The sequence below is a fragment of the Aphidius gifuensis genome, linkage group LG1, assembly GCF_014905175.1.
Source record: "Aphidius gifuensis isolate YNYX2018 linkage group LG1, ASM1490517v1, whole genome shotgun sequence".
NCBI lineage: Eukaryota > Metazoa > Arthropoda > Insecta > Hymenoptera > Braconidae > Aphidius > Aphidius gifuensis.
The window spans coordinates 16,016,911-16,034,050 of NC_057788.1; the positions used below are offsets into that span (position 1 = coordinate 16,016,911).

The 17,140-nt window shown below is 27.4% G+C and overlaps 2 protein-coding genes across 4 annotated transcripts in view; both read left to right on the top strand.

Annotated features, from left to right (window-relative positions):
• Positions 1-630: 630 nt before the first annotated feature.
• Positions 631-1,884, top strand: LOC122849800 (THO complex subunit 3). Its single transcript, XM_044148623.1, has 2 exons — positions 631-955; positions 1,048-1,884. Exons 1-2 carry the CDS (start codon positions 770-772, stop codon positions 1,831-1,833), a joined length of 972 nt encoding a protein of 323 aa, XP_044004558.1. The 5' UTR covers positions 631-769; the 3' UTR covers positions 1,834-1,884.
• A 488-nt stretch (positions 1,885-2,372) lies between these two features.
• The window catches only part of LOC122849457 (calcium-binding mitochondrial carrier protein Aralar1), a 46,652-nt gene continuing 31,884 nt past the window's right edge, over positions 2,373-17,140 (top strand). The window contains exon 1 of one of the 3 annotated variants that reach the window (XR_006373566.1): positions 2,373-2,920. Coding sequence is in view for 1 of the 3 variants with exons in the window: in XM_044148161.1 (XP_044004096.1) it covers positions 2,879-2,920 (42 nt within the window). In the remaining 2 variants the exon portion in view is untranslated. Of the gene's footprint in view, positions 2,925-17,140 lie in introns of all 3 variants that reach the window. The other 2 variants (XM_044148161.1, XM_044148177.1) reach the window with 2 other exon arrangements.

Genomic DNA, 17,140 nt, shown 5'->3' on the forward strand with positions numbered 1-17,140 from the left:
GTTGCCAAAGAAATTCTTTTTTAAGCAACATTAATTCCTCAGCTACATCTTTTCCTCAGCTACTGCTTGTTTTTGGAATTTTTATTTATTTAATAAATAAATGACATGTATTTATCGAATAAAAAAAAAATTGTAGCACGAAGGTTCCACGTTTATTCGTAGAAGGCGCTGGGAACGCAATGTAAGATACCTCGATGTATGAAACCGATGATGTAAGATACTGTATCTTACATGGTATCTTACACATGTAAGATACCAAGGTATCTTACCTACCCAACACTGATAGAAATCTCATGCAAGTTCTTGCAGCAAGATCTTGCACGAAAAAATGGAACATGTTCATTGGCTGTGATAGTTTTGCAAGGCTAATTTTTACCAAAATTCTAGTAATTATCTAGTGATGATAGATCTAGCTGCAAGATCTTGCAAGCATTTCTATAGCGTGGAGACACCGCTTAATACTTTCAAAATCTGAAATTTTATAAATCTATTCCACTATTTGTTTTACTTTTGTCAAAAAATTTCACTGAATACACGCAACGTACTTGTGCGCAACTCGACGGCATGCCTCTTTTAAGTATAAAACAGAATTTTTTCCACCGGTGGTAAGAAACTGGTAAAAACCGGAATTAAAAAAAACGGTAAAATAACCAAACTCACAAATCACAAACATGTGTGTAAAGTGTAAACCTCCATGGTCAATGAAACTTCAATTTACAACCCTAATCGTGATTCGTGAGGTTTCAAACCATAACAATAATTTACAAAAATGACTGGTCTCAATTCACGCGTCGACAAACTAGTAAATTATTTTAAATCTCACAATAAAATACGAGAACAAACACCGCATTCAGCAAAAGTACATAGCGTTGGTTGGAGTTGTGATGGAAAATACTTGGCGTCAGGTTCATTCGACAAATGTGTCAGCATTTTTTCTTTAAGTGGAGATCGTTTGGTAAATTTAACCTCAATGAACTGTTAACGAGTAAACCAAAATATAATAGTATTTGATTTTTGGTAATCTTTTTTTTTTTATTTCTCTTTTAGAAACAAGAAGCATTGTTTTGTGGCCATGGAGGTAGTGTTGACCAGCTCTGTTGGCATGCTTCAAACCCTGATCTTCTATCAACAGCTAGTGGTGACAAAACAGTGAGAATATGGGATACTAGAACACAAAAATGTACAGCAAATATTGGTACCAGAGGTGAAAATATAAATATATCATGGTCACCAAATGGTAACACAATTGCTGTTGGAAATAAAGAAGATCTTGTTTCATTTATCGATGTGAGAACTATGAAAATATGTGCTGAAGAACAGTATGGTTTCGAAGTGAATGAAATATCCTGGTATAAAGATTCAGAGACATTCTATTTAACAAATGGACAAGGATGTGTTCACATACTAAGTTATCCTGATTTAAAAACACTTCATGTAATCAAAGCACATCCAAATACCTGTATTTGTATTGAATTTGATCCAACTGGTAGATATTTTGCTACTGGCTCAGCTGATGCTCTTGTTTCTCTCTGGGATGCTGATGAGTTATGTTGTTTACGAACATTTTCCCGTCTTGAATGGCCAGTCAGAACTATTTCATTTTCATATGATGGACAATTACTTGCCGCTGCCTCGGAGGATCTTGTTATTGACATTGGAGAAGTTGAAACCGGTGAAAAAATAGCTGATATACCAGTTGAAGCAGCAACTTTCACTGTTGCCTGGCATCCAAAACAATATCTCCTTGCTTATGCTTGTGATGACAAAGACACTTACGACAGAAAACGTGATGCTGGAAGTCTCAAAGTTTGGGGCTTTTCTAATGACAGCTGATCGTTTTTTTTTAATGTTAATATATTTGGTAATAAAAAATTTTTATTTTTATTTAAACACATCTTATTATTTGCATGACCTCAAAAAAAAAGTAAAAAAAAAATTCCGTTCATTGTCAAATATGAATATGCAGTGATTATAAATAATAATAAAGTGCCCCATTTTTAGAAATAAAAGAAATCACCAGCAATAATATATTTTTGTCTTGAATTCATAGGTACAAAAGTAAATTATAGTCTGGAAAAACTTCCAACTATTTTAATTACTAATAAAAGTTAATTGCATTTGTAATAAATTTAGCGATGGGAGGTAAAAAATCGAGGCTTGGCTGATTTTTTCATACGGTCTTTATGTCTTCCTATCAGTAATGCAAACCAAATTAGAATGTACAAATAATTTACTATCAAATCCGATCATAAATTCATTTGTACAGTAGTTCCTTATAAATTGTCGGATTGTCGGCTTTATGCAGGGTAAAATTTCAATTAATTTCTTACAATCAATAAGGAGGGAGGGATGGTACAAAAAGTACCATAATTCAAAACGTAAGATCAACTGTCATATCGACATTCTATTAAGTAGAGGTCTTTGTAGCCAACGATTTCGATAAAAGCTCAAGTTGATACTGGACATACGCATTAGCTTTTACTATTTACACATACACATTACACACATTCAAAAGACAATACACAGGGTGGGGATTATTATAAAAAGTGATAAAAAAGTCAAAGTTGTCAAAGACCATCAGTAAAAATTTATTTCTACATTTTCAGTATGTAGCATGAAATTTTTTGTTTTGTCTCCATATTTCAATCAGTTTAAAAAACATTAAAACAAAAATTAATGCAGTCTAAACCAACAAACAAATTGATTATAAAATATATATGAATTAGTGTAAAGTAAAATTATTTATAGCGTGAAAATACTTAATTTTATTGTGATATTAAAATAAAACTTAAGTATAAAAAAATAATAGTTATGTTTTTGACAAGAATTTGTTAAAATTGAATAATACGTGTTGGTCAACAGATAATCAACCCTGGGAATGTTGAGAGATTCTTTATTTATTCGTGCATCATGTCAAGAGGTAGGTAAGTCACGATTTAAAAAAATAAATTTTACATCTATAAACAATTTTTTATTACGAGGGAATTTAATAACTATGAAACTATAAAAAATATTTCTCTAACCTTGGAAAAAAAAAACAGCTCCGTAAGGTTCGAGTATGCGCAAAATTGTGACAAATATAAACTATAAAAATATAACTCATTTATATTATTTGTATTATAAGAAATTGATTCTTATTATTATTTGTAATTGAAATGAATCTTTTTTTATTTAGTAATATTTTTATATAAATATCGATCCTATAGTTACTGTTAAATTACACTTATATGTTTTGAGGTCACCAGGTTATAAATTTATTATATTTATTATTATATTGTTATTGTATTTTGGTATTTTATATTATGTTAAAATGAAAAAGCTCCAAAGACAAATAGACAAATATATCAGTTTTGAATATCAGTTTTTTTTTTTGATAAAAAATATGATCTACAGAAATGAAACGTTTCATGTGGAAAACACCAATTGTTTTAACAATTTCAAACTGATTTTTGCATTTTTTTACGAGGAAATAATTGTGCCGCGTGTGCACAAATTTTTTATTCATTTAATTATTTGAATAGGGGCTAACATAATTTTAGAATTTTCGGTAGATGTAAATATGTGTATATGCTTGCGATAAAAACGAGCTGATAGAGTAATCTCTAAAATTAAACCACTAGCAAAAGTGATATATGACTATATAGTTTCAGGTGCTTCATGCATTTTTATTTTTTCACTTATATGTCGTTGGAATTGGAAAAAAACAAAAATTCAATAATTATTTTAATAATAATTTTATGCATCAGGTCATCAAGCCTCTCAAAGCATATTTTACAGTGTTTTTAACAAAAACTATACTGAAAAAATATAACAAAAAAAAATAAGAAGATATACGAGAAATAAATTAATAATTTGATTTTTCCTTTTCTTTTAATTGAACAGATTTCTGTTCGTAAATTGTTCTATGTTGTAGATCCAAAAATTTTAAATGGGTTTGTAGAATACATATAGTTGAAGATGACATTTTTGTCCCCAAGACCCCAATTAAAAAGAAATGTAATTGCACTGTTAAAAGACCATCGTAATTTCTGATTTCGTTGTAACGTTATTACCTTTCACAAAAACAAACTACTTAACTAAAAATTAACGATTATCAATAAATTTGTCACTAATTTTTAATGAACATAATATCAAATTAATGACGTTCATTAATGATTACTGAAATAACAAAGTTTCCGGCGAACAAAAAGTTTTAACATAAAACCGAGTTCAAGTTTTATGATCTTAGCAGGTAGCAGTTTTCTTTTAAAAAAAATTACTCTGCTTTTTTCCGTATTTATTGTGTGGTTGTTACGGATTTACACAATGTATTTTTCAGATTCATTATAATCCTAGTCATTATAATACACCCGTACGACCTTGTTTAAACAGATTCATTGAACCCAAAATTAGTATTGAATTAAAGCTTAATTGATGAAATCTATATTAAATGATAGTTAAAGTTAATTTTCTTTAAATACAAACGATGTAATTTTCTATGTAAAATTAATTCATTATTGAGGTTGTGTGCACATTAAAAAATCAATTATTTTGATGACGGAAAAATATAATAATATACACTGAATTCAAATATTCATTGTTGGCCTAGATCACAGATTAGATCTTCCGTTCATCAGGAATTATAAAGTGGGATACATTAACTGTCTAAAATGCATCACATTGATAATGAAAAATTTATAGTACCAGTTTTTATACGTGATACAAAAAATTTAACTCTAGTAAACAAATTTTGTCTCATTTCTTCATTATAACGTGTCAATAATGAATAAATAAAAAAATATAATAAAATTGATATTAAAACCTTTGGGAGTGACCATATTAATAATTGTTAATAATCCATGAAAGTTTGTGATGTATGCACTGTAAAAATTTTTAGTTGAAATTAAGACAAAAATTTCTGCAGAATAGAAATTTTTGTCTAGGAAAAAAAAACGTTTAAAAGAAACAAAAAGCGGTTTGATTGAAGAAAAAAATATGTCTTCTTGAAAACGAGAAAAATCCTCGACTTTATATTTTTTAGGTTCAATTCGAGTATTAGAAACATCAAATACAGTAAAAATAAATTTATTTCAAACGACTAATATCCTTCATTTGAAATAATTGCAGGAATTGAATTAATTTTTTTTTTTCTTATTTAATAAATATGTTTGTCTTGAAAAGAAACAAAAGTGTCTAAATTTTAGGTAATGTCGTCTTGCTTTATAACATACTTGGTTTTATTAAAAACAATATTGTCTAAATTTTAGACAATGTCGTCTTGCTTTATAACAGATTTAGTTTGTAGTATAACAAAATTGTCTAAATTTTAGACACTATTGCGTCTTGCTTTATAACATGTTTGGTTTCATTGTCAACAAAATTGTCTAAATTTTAGACAATGTCGTCTTGCTTCATAAATGATTTGGTTTAATTCAAAACAAAATTGTGTAAATTTTAGACACTTTTTGTCTTGATGATTACCCATGTCTAAATATTTATAATTGATCATAAATGAATAGTTCTTTCAATAAAACAAATTTGACATCAAAAAATAATTTCACTCAACAATGGTAAATAATTTATGGTTAAATTTTAAATAATAAAAAAAATTTAGTCTGGAAATAATATTTGATTAAACGAATTTATAAATTTAAATTGAGACACCTAACATTTTCTTCCTTTAAGAATTTAAAATTTGTTCAATAAAATATAATTAAATATTTTTTTTATTACAAGACTTTGCAAATTTATTCTATGTTAGCCAACGTGTACTTTAAGTTTACAAAAATCACATCGAAAATTATATTCTTGCGATGGCCGCGCGGGCTAAGATATGCGTTTAGAAATTAGAAGATAGTAGGGTTCGGTTCCCGGTTAAGACAAAAAAATAGGTTTAGGTTTTTCATGATAGGTAGGCATATAAATAGACATCAATATAATAAAGACTAATTAACAATACAAAATATAATTTTTTTTTTTTTTTTCATTATAAAACTTTTAAAATATCTTTTTACGTCTTGAGTTATTCTATTATTGCTTTTAATTTAGAAAATGAAGTCTTGAAAAAAAAAAATTAAGTATTGATTCGAGGCAATATGTGTCCATGAAAAAAGAATGTTATTATTTTTATTCAAAGAATATTATTGCATGTAAGAAGACAAATTGTATATAAAATTGAGGGACTTTATTCATAAATCAAGGCGTACAAGTATTTACATCAAGACAAAAAGTGTCTAAAATTTACACAATTTTGTTTTGAATTAAACCAAATCATTTATGAAGCAAGACGACATTGTCTAAAATTTAGACAATTTTGTTGACAATGAAACCAAACATGTTATAAAGCAAGACGCAATAGTGTCTAAAATTTAGACAATTTTGTTATACTACAAACTAAATCTGTTATAAAGCAAGACGACATTGTCTAAAATTTAGACAATATTGTTTTTAATAAAACCAAGTATGTTATAAAGCAAGACGACATTACCTAAAATTTAGACACTTTTGTTTCTTTTCAAGACAAACATATTTATTAAATAAGAAAAAAAAAAATTAATTCAATTCCTGCAATTATTTCAAATGAAGGATATTAGTCGTTTGAAATAAATTTATTTTTACTGTATTTGATGTTTCTAATACTCGAATTGAACCTAAAAAATATAAAGTCGAGGATTTTTCTCGTTTTCAAGAAGACATATTTTTTTCTTCAATCAAACCGCTTTTTGTTTCTTTTAAACGTTTTTTTTTCCTAGACAAAAATTTCTATTTTACAGAAATTTTTTTTTACAGTGTGCAAGCAGCCCAACTTCAACATAAAATCAAAAAAAAATTCTTTTAGATATTGTTTTGTGCGTCAAAGTTTCATGAGAAATTAAGTTGATAGCAAAAAAAATGTATGTTCATGGACAAATGACAAAAACCTAAATCAGTATTTTGATTTTTGAATGATCAATTTTTATTGCAATTCTAAAGTTATAAAAAAGGCTGCTATAAGACGCTTCAGCTGGTCATCTGCCTGACCCTCACGGATTTAGTTGAAAATTTTTTTATATGTTCTCTTTGGCTTTTTATGCAGCCTGAATTTTTTTTTAAATTTTGTGACGTATTTTAGCCGGTAAAGTAGAGTGTTTTAAAGTTAATTCTCGTCTCTCACAAATAACCCTAAATTTAAATGCATGAAATTTTTTTTATAAAAGAAGGTACTTCATTCACGTATATTCGATAAAAAATTAGAGCGGGCCGAAACGTTTTAATAATTTTTTTTTTTTTCTTTCAATTTTGTTTTTTCAATTAATTAATAAAGACCCAAAAAGAACATATAAAAAAGTTTTCAACTAGATCCGTGAGGGTCAGACAGATGACCAGCTGAAGTGATTCAGAACGCGCCATATATATGGCTCCACGTGAATTTTAAATCCAAAAATTGAATTCACTCGAAATATTTTTTTTATTGTTCTAGAGCGAAAAATATTGAATACGTATTTTTTTTTTTTTCCAAAAAATTTTAACTTGTGATATTTTTACGTAGGCGGAAGCCTACTAGTATTGTTTTCACTATATGAATTTAGAAAAATGTTCATATCTTCTGAAATAATATAGATAGGATGTTCGTATTAGAACCAAATTAAAGCCTAGAAGAAATACTACAACCGAGAATAGAAAAAAAAAATTCTCATTGTTAATAAATTAGTTATCAACAAAAAATGTTTTTGCAAAAATTTTAAAATCAAAATATTAAGAAAACTAAAAACAAATCGTGGATGCGATTTTTTGCCTAGACATTTAAAATTGCAAAATCTATATAATTAAGAGGTAGTTTCTTTTTTTCTATTGTTAGAAATTTGTTAATTAACAAAAAAACAAAATTTACGTTTTTTTATACCTCGCATAACTTTTTAAAAAATTAACTTATATACTTCCATTTGGTCTCAAATTGTTGGCCTTTTAAATACCGAGAGCCACACTGTCTTGATAAAAAACGCTCCGAGCTCGCGTTAATTAGTTATCAACAATTGTTTATAATAATAAGTAGTGTCTGGTATGTTCTAATAAAAAAATAGACATGAAGGATTGCTACCTCTTCACTACCTCTAATTTGGCCACTTTAGAGACAGAGTTTAGAGGCTGCAGAGTTTTCAGAGGCTGTTTTCAGAGACAAAATTTCATCTCCGGGGGTGCGGAGTAGGGATGCGGTATGGACTAAAATGATTAATCAGCGCATAGCAACAATTGAAAAGTTATAATATTTTTTTATAATAAATTGAAGAACTCTCAATGAGATTTTTTGCATATTATAATTCTCTAGAGAAATAGCTAGGGGAAAGTGGGGCAAAATGGAACACTTAAGGAAAAAATATAAATCGATGTATGACAATAGTATTTTCCGATTAGTTTTTCTCACTCATTAATAAAAAAAACATAAATAATTTTTAACAATTTAAAAAAATAATTGTTATTATAAATTTATTTATCGTTGTTTCATAAAATGTGATATTAATCACAAAAATTAATTTTTTTTTATTTCTCTCCATTTATAATTACGAACAATTGCTTTTAAATTAATTTATCACCATTTTTCTCGACGAACAAAAAAAAACATATAAAAAATAAATTTCTTTGATCTTAAAAAAAATGCTCAAAAAATTTTCTAAAAATTTTTTTTTTTATTGCATTTATTTTCTTCCGGCTTTTTTAATCGAAGAGTGACGAAAAAATGAAAAAAAATATGAGTCAAAATATTTTTTTGGGTGTTCCATTTTGCCCCGCTTTCCCCTATCTACCATTTATAAAAAAAAAACTTGAAAAAGTTGAAAATTCAAAAAATTCAGACTGCCTCCGCCCCTAAATCATTGATGACCATTAATTGATATTAATTAAACTATTAACTCCCAAAGAAAATATTAATTTCACTCCAATATTCACTCAGAGAAGGATATGTTAACAGTTAACATATCCTGTTTAATGTTAACATATGCCATGTTTAAATGGGTGGTGGCTGATAAGTTCACATCAAAGATGTATATATCAACATTAAACATACGTATCGTAATAGTTCATATGCGTATGCTAACTATTAAGATATCTGTAATTGACACAATTTGAAGGTTAGGTTGATAGTTGAAGACATTGACGTATGTAAATATGAAATTTTAATGTAAAATTAAGAATGAATTTACAAAAAAACTAAATTTAAATAAATTTATGACAACACGAGTACATATTATATTATATTACAATTAGAATAGTATCACAATATAATGTCAAAAAAAAAAGATTACAAGAAGTCGACTGGCGCATCAAAATATTTGGCCGCGTAATAAGATACGTATGTTAACTATAAACATACGTATGTTAACAGTTAAGATATCTATGTTTATTGTTAATCTCAACAAAAAAAAAAAACAAATTTTTTTACAAAAAAAGTGTCAAGTATTCAAAATTGTCACTAATTGTGTGTATATTAATTAAGATGTGATACCAGAAAGACAAGAAAGAAATATACTTTTGACGTTGTAATTAAGTCTGAACTATTGAAAAAAAAAAATTTTAAACTTGACTCCACCTGATGTAAAATATAGGTATGTCTATTAAATACTGAAATTTTATTTGGGAAAAACCAGGTGGGGTCAAGTTAAAAATTTTTTTTTTCAATAGTTCAGACTTAATTACAACGTCAAAAGTATATTTCTTTCTTGTCTTTCTGGTATCACATCTTAATTAATATACAGTGTATATACAGTGTATATTATACACACAATTAGTGACAATTTCGAATACTTGACACTTTTTTTGTAAAAAAAACTTGTTTTTTTTTTTTGTTGAGATATCACATCTTTTTGTAGAGTAAACAATTTATTTATGCTGTCAAATTAGTTTAGAGGTTATGTCATGCATACAAACAAATAATAACATACTGCAGTGCAGCCAAAATATAAACACTAAAAAAAGAGAAGAGACGTAATTGTAAAGTTTTACCAACTGAACGAAAGAAATCTGGTCGATTTGATAAAAACGCAAAGACCGTAAATATCAATTATGCTTTAAATATATATTACCGCAATGAAAAAATCTGATTTTTTTTTAAAAAAAAAGCTTGACATCGATTTATGGGATCATTACCAAACCTCAACATCCTCATTCAACTCTATCATATTTTAATTAAATTTCTAAAAGATTTAAGACGGAAGGGGACAAAATATTTGATGTATAATAAGGCACGGTAGTAGTAGTTAATCTCATCTCACACATATTCTCATCAACACATATATATTTCTTTCTCATACTTGACTCGAGGCACTACCGTGCCTCTTGATATATCGTCGCATTAAAGGATAAAAGGCGTAAGTGCCAAAAACGTCAATTTTAAAGAAAGAAGGGCCTAAGTGCAAATTTATTAATTTTTGGGTTTTTCATCTAATTTTAAGGCTTTAAAAAAAAAAAAGGAAAAAGGGCGTAACAACCTTTTATAAAGGATGAAAGGCGTATGTCCAGGAACTTACGCCTTTTTTCCATTATCAAATTCATTTTTGATAAAAGATGAAGGGCGTATGCCATAACACATTAAAAATAGGAAAATAATTTTTTTTCCTCTGTGAAATAGTGAATTTAAAAATTAGAATAATTGAGTTTAAAAAAATCCAGTGTCAAAAAACTTGAAATAACTCTTTCATGATTCGTTATTAATACCCTAGCGAAAATGCCGATAGTCGGATTGTGCACTGATCTCATACAAAAACGACACAAAACCGACACACAACTATAAGAATTTCCAAGTCACAAAAATAAATAGTAAGAAGCATTTAAAAAATAAAATATTATGTCTAAAAATTTCTAAATAATATTTTTATAATTTAAGGTAGAATGTAAATGAATTGCCCTGAATTTAATTTTCGATTTTTTTTTTAAATGTTTAATTGAAATAATTATCTATTTGGTGGAATTTTTTCGTAATTTTCCTCTACGCGAAAATCCAGATAATTAGTGTCAAAGTTGACAACTTTAACACGCAAGCATAGGGAGTATAGCAGAGTATAGGTACGTTTGCGCTTGTATTTTTAAAACTCTCAATTTAAATTTTGATTTTTTTCTACAGATTTGCACTTTGTAGAATTCCAAAAATTATGGAAAAAAAATTATTAATTTCCTCTACGCCGTTTAAAAGATATTAATTAATTAATTTTGAAATTTATTGTTGTCAGCCGACTGACGTCACATTGAAAACGTAGATATGGCAACACCGCATGCTTTCTCTCTCATCTTTTTTCTCTGTTTCGTGTATTGCGCACACACACACCAACAAACTCGTTCAAAACAATTCAAAGGATTATATATATGTGCATTTATAAATATATAAGTATATAAATTGATAAATTATAATTTTTTTTTTTTAAATAAATATTTTTAAATAAATAAATTTTTTTTAAATAAATAATAAAAATAAATCAGGTGCTTCTTCAAGAAAAAATCATTAAGTTTTATAATTTTCTTTTATTTTATTTATTAATTTAACTGCTTAACAGTGAGCAGTGTAGTAGTGTGCGTAATAGCGACGTTTCATGATCTAAATTTTCGCTGCTGGGGTAGTGTTAGTGTGTGTAAATACAGGCCGGCCTAAACATATACAACGAAAGACGCATCAACAAAGCACAAAGATTTTAGGCATAGGAGGGCGCTAAAATATTTTTTTTAACGTAGTTTCATAGGTACCCTCGTGAACCCAAAAAGTCGCCCGATCATGCGATTTACATTCTACCTTAAGACACATTAGAATTTTTTTTAAATAATTTTTTTATTGAAAAAACTCAATTCTGTTTATGTATTAAAAGTGAGGTTAGCTGTCAGAATCATCTGTACACGACTGTGAGATTTTACAATTCTCACACAATTCCGACACACGACTGTGAGAATTGTAAATCCGACACAATTCCGACACAAATCCGACAGACGTACTACGACAGTATATTTTTATTTTGTATTTAATATAAAAAAAAGCATTTTATTAATAAAAATTTTGTTCAATATTAAAGTTATAATATTTTAATAATTTTAGACATATGAGATTTTTTTTTTTTGAATAAATTTTGACAAAAAAAATAATTGGAATCGTCTGTGAGAATTTGCGATTTGCAAAAATTTTTGTTTAATAATAAAATTATAATCTTTTAAAAAAAGACACTTGACCGCTTTTTATTCGTGATGTGATTGGTCGAAATTTTTTAACATTTGTTTATAACTAATATTTTATTATTTTCTCTCTCATACTAACACGTTGCTACGTGTTGTTATGTGGTCGCTACGTTTGCTTATTTTCGGCAATTAATTAATTTGAGTTGTGTCGTTCCTAGATCAAAAGTCATATTACAGCTTTTTACTAATTTCTATATATTCATATTTAATAAAAATAGTATTGTTATATTTATATATTTATTTATATTTATGAATACAACTAATATATATTATGTTAAATTAATATTTAAATAAAAAAAAGTTAGTGTGGTTATTATATACGTTACGGTTACTACGTTTATCAAGAACGTCATTATATTTATCAATATTACTTAATTGAAATAATATAAAGATTTAAATATTGTATAAAATATAAATATTTATATAAATAAGTAAACATAAATAGAAAGAGTTAGCATGTGGTTGCTACATGTGATTGCTAATTATATTTTTTTATCAAATATAATAATACCCTAGCGGAAGAGTCATTAATGACATGGGCGCTTATTCAATAGCAAATTAATAGCAAGTCAATAGCAAAGAGAATTATGGATTACAAAGGCTCTACATTACACTAAACATATTAAATTGATCTACATAAATTAAGGAAAAAATTAACAATGTTCCTATCACATTATTATAGCGTGATTCGATGTCATTTCTCAATAATGATAGCGAAGAATGATGTTAAATTTTTTTAGGTTATGTCCGAGCTGTCATTCGTTGTTGTCTGAGTTTTGGTAATTTATGGAAACTTACGGCGAGAATGGAATGACATGAAACATCCATCAATAGGTCAATAGCTATTAATAGCAGTACAAAATACGATATTTATCATCATTGTTTAATTGTTTATTATATTGTTTTTGTTTTTAATAATAAATAAAATTTTTTTCGTTTATTCGTTCAATATCAATAAAGTCATATAATAGTATTAGCAAGTCAATAGTTAAACATATAAAAGTACAAAATACGCCATTTATCATTGTTATTGTTTATTATTGTTGTTTAATTGTTTATTATATTGTTTTTTTAAAAGTTTTCAACAACAATACATGAAATTAAAAAAACAATATAATAAACAATTAAACAATAACAATGATAAATATCGTATTTTGTACTTTTTTTTTTTGCTATTAACTAGCTATTGACTAGCTATTGAGTTGCTACGAATTTGCTATTGATCTGCTGTTGACTTGCTATTGACTAGATGTTGGACGAATTTAAACAAAAAAAATTTTTTAATTTTATGTATTGTTGTTGAAAACTTTCAAAAAAACAATATAATAAACAATTAAACAACAACAATAAACAATAACAATGATAAATATCGTATTTTGTACTTTTTTTTTTTTTGCTATTGACTAGCTATTGACTAGCTATTGAGTTGCTACGAATTTGCTATTGATCTGCTGTTGACTTGCTATTGACTAGATGTTGGACGAATTTAAACGAAAAAAAAAATTTTTTTTTTTTTTAATTTTATGTATTGTTGTTGAAAACTTTTAAAAAAACAATATAATAAACAATTAAACAATAACAATGATAAATATCGTATTTTGTACTTTTTTTTTTTTTGCTATTGACTAGCTATTGACTAGCTATTGAGTTGCTACGAATTTGCTATTGATCTGCTATTGACTTGCTATTGACTAGATGTTGGACGAATTTAAACGAAAAAAAAAATTTTTTTTTTTTTTAATTTTATGTATTGTTGTTAAAAACTTTTAAAAAAACAATATAATAAACAATTAAACAATAGCAATGATAAATATCGTATTTTGTACTTTTTTTTTTTTGCTATTAACTAGCTATTGACTAGCTATTGAGTGGATGTTTCATGTCATTCCATTCTCGCGGTAAGTTTCCATAAATTACCAAAACTCAGACAACAACGAATGACAGCTCGGACATAACCTAAAAAAATTTAACATCATTCTTCGCTATCATTATTGAGAAATGACATCGAATCACGCTATAATAATGTGATAGGAACATTGTTAATTTTTTCTTTAATTTATGTAGATCAATTTAATATGTTTAGTGTAATGTAGAGCCTTTGTAATCCATAATTCTTTTTGCTATTGACTTGCTATTAATTTGCTATTGAATAAGCGCCCATGTCATTAACAAGTCGCTATCAAACTGTTGTTGAGTGTTCCGCTAGGGTACAATTGACTTTATAAAAAGCTGTAATATAACTTCAATACTTTGATTGGGCAACGGTGCCACTAAAATGATTTAATGATTGTTTATAATCAAACGATATTTTTGTTCATTACGATAATTATAATATTGATTATAAACTTGAAATAAATATAGTAATTCATGGAAATGAAAAATAAGAAAAATACTTCACGTGATTAATAAAAATTACAATTATGATAAAGAAAATAGTATTAATAATCATTACATAATATTATATACAACGACGCGCCGGAGGCGCGGGGTCACCCTTGTTTAATATAAAAAAAGAGCATTTTATTAATAAAAATTTTTGTTCAATATTAAAGTTATAATCTATATAATAAAAAGACATGGCCGGATCCTTGAAAACGCAGTTTTACGCAAACTATCGGTCCGATTTACATGAAATTTAACTTAGATATTCAGTTTGAGCTCAGGAGGGTTTAAGTCAACGAAAATATCACCCAGGTTACTTTTTACGATCACCAGGAGGTCAAAATGATTTTTCTATTTTTCTTCGAGATTTTTCTTATTATGTTAATATTATTTTAACTAAAAATTATATTTTTCCAAAAAAGGGGATATTAAAAATATTACATTCGTTTGTATTGCTGGCTTCCGGTTTCCCAGGATGTGGAAATTGAATTTTTTCATCATCTCCTGGGTTTTTTTTGATTAAACAGTATATTTTATCGAGAACTCAATTAAGAATAATATCGTATTATTTTATAATGTTGGTTTTCGGTTCACCAGGATGTAGAGATTCGATTCTTTCATCATCTCCTGGGTTTTTTTTCGATTAAACAGTATATTTTATCGAGAATTAAAATTAGAAATATTGCATTATTTTATAATGTTGGTTTTCGGTTCACCAGGATGTAGAATCAACTCCTGGGGTTTTTTTTTATCAGATCGGACGTATAATTAATACTTAAATTAAATTGATTGTGTAATAAATCAACCAGTATAAAGTTTTATTTATTATGCTGCATGGGCTTCATGCGGTACGAGACGAGACGAGATTCGACGAGTATCGGTATCGGTCTCGCAATTTTAAGATTTTAGGTCTCGGTCTCGGTCTCGGTCTCGGTCTCGTCTCGCAAGTATCGCCGGGTCTCGCTTTTATACTAATATTTATTCGTCCAAGTAAAGTAAAAAAAGTGATTGAATAATACCATGTATATCAAATTCGTGTAAAATAAAAACAATTAATATTGTATTACCTAATTTTTTTAAAATTATAAAATATAAAATAATGCAATAAATATTGAATTATTTTAATTAATAAATTGATTATTAATTTTAATATTGATAAATTTGATTAATCATACAAAATTATGACGAGAATTATTTTTATATACGACGTTTGTTTTTTATCGAGTATCCTATTTTTTCCATCTCATTTTCTAGTTCTTCAACAAATGTCATATTTGAAGAGGCGTTATCAGTTGTAATACCTTGAACTTCCGATTCTAAACCAAAGTTTTTTAAATTAGTCTGAGAAAAGTCTTTAGAAATGCCATAAACAAATAGTATATTTTCTTTTTTTTTTTTTCTTTTACTTCATCGATATGTATTTTTTTTCCAAGAAGTAAATCATTGCTTTTGAAACATCAAATACAAAAAATATCAGTTGAGGAAAATATAATATTATTTAAAATTTCCAGAGTCTCGCGAGACTAGCGAGACTTTCAGACGATAGTCTCGGTCTCGGTCCCGGTCTCGGTCTCGCGTCTCGCGAGACGACGCATGCGAGACCGAGACTAGTCTCGGTACCGCATGAAGCCCTAATTATGCATCGATAATTGATAGAGATGTAAGACAAGTTTGGCAAATATAATCCAAAGATCTAATAATGCCGTGATATGCAGAATGAGTGAAGAAAGGTTCTGAATTACAATTATTCGAATGATCTCTTTGTAAATTCAAAATCTTATTTAAGTTGTTTAATGTCAATATTAGGGATCATAGATTGACAGAAAGAACATACAATTACATGTTCGGATAATGACATGTTTAATTTCCCTTTTTCACATATGAATCAAACAAAATCATTACGTACCCTGGTAGAAATAATCTCTCCAGATTTTTCTGGATTTTTCCGGATTCAATCCGGATTTCTCTGGATTTTCTACGTAATTGAGACTTCCGGAGATATTTACGGAGTAATCTCCAGACTATTTCTATAATATCTCCGGATTCTTTCCGGAATTTTGACTTAAAAAAACAAACAAAAAAATGAAAAAATTAATAAGAAAAAGTAGAAATAAGAGTTTACATACGAAAAATAAAAAAGAAATTTTTTCTGAAAAAATCCGGAGAAAACCCGAAAAAACTCCGGAATAATATCTTTGGAAGTCTCAATTGCGCAGAAAATCCGGCGAAATCCGGAGATAATCCGGAGATATTCGGAGAAAATCCGGAGAAATCATGAGAAATCCGGAAATATCCAAGAATAAAATTAAACCATAAATTCTTTGAAAATAATTTACCATTTATGTATTGTTATTTCAAGAAGTTACTGCAAAAATTTCAACAATAGTTGTTCATTTTCTACCAGCACTGGTAATGCCTTAACTTTTCTTGAATCACAAATCTTGCTTGGCAACATAAAATCAACAACATTATAAAAAAAAACAATTGAAAGCTGAAAGTATATTTCGAATTACTTACATTCAGGTCTATTTGGAAATATGAACATAATGAATTTTTTTCAAAATGAGTAGATTCAAGTTTTGATCGAATTTAA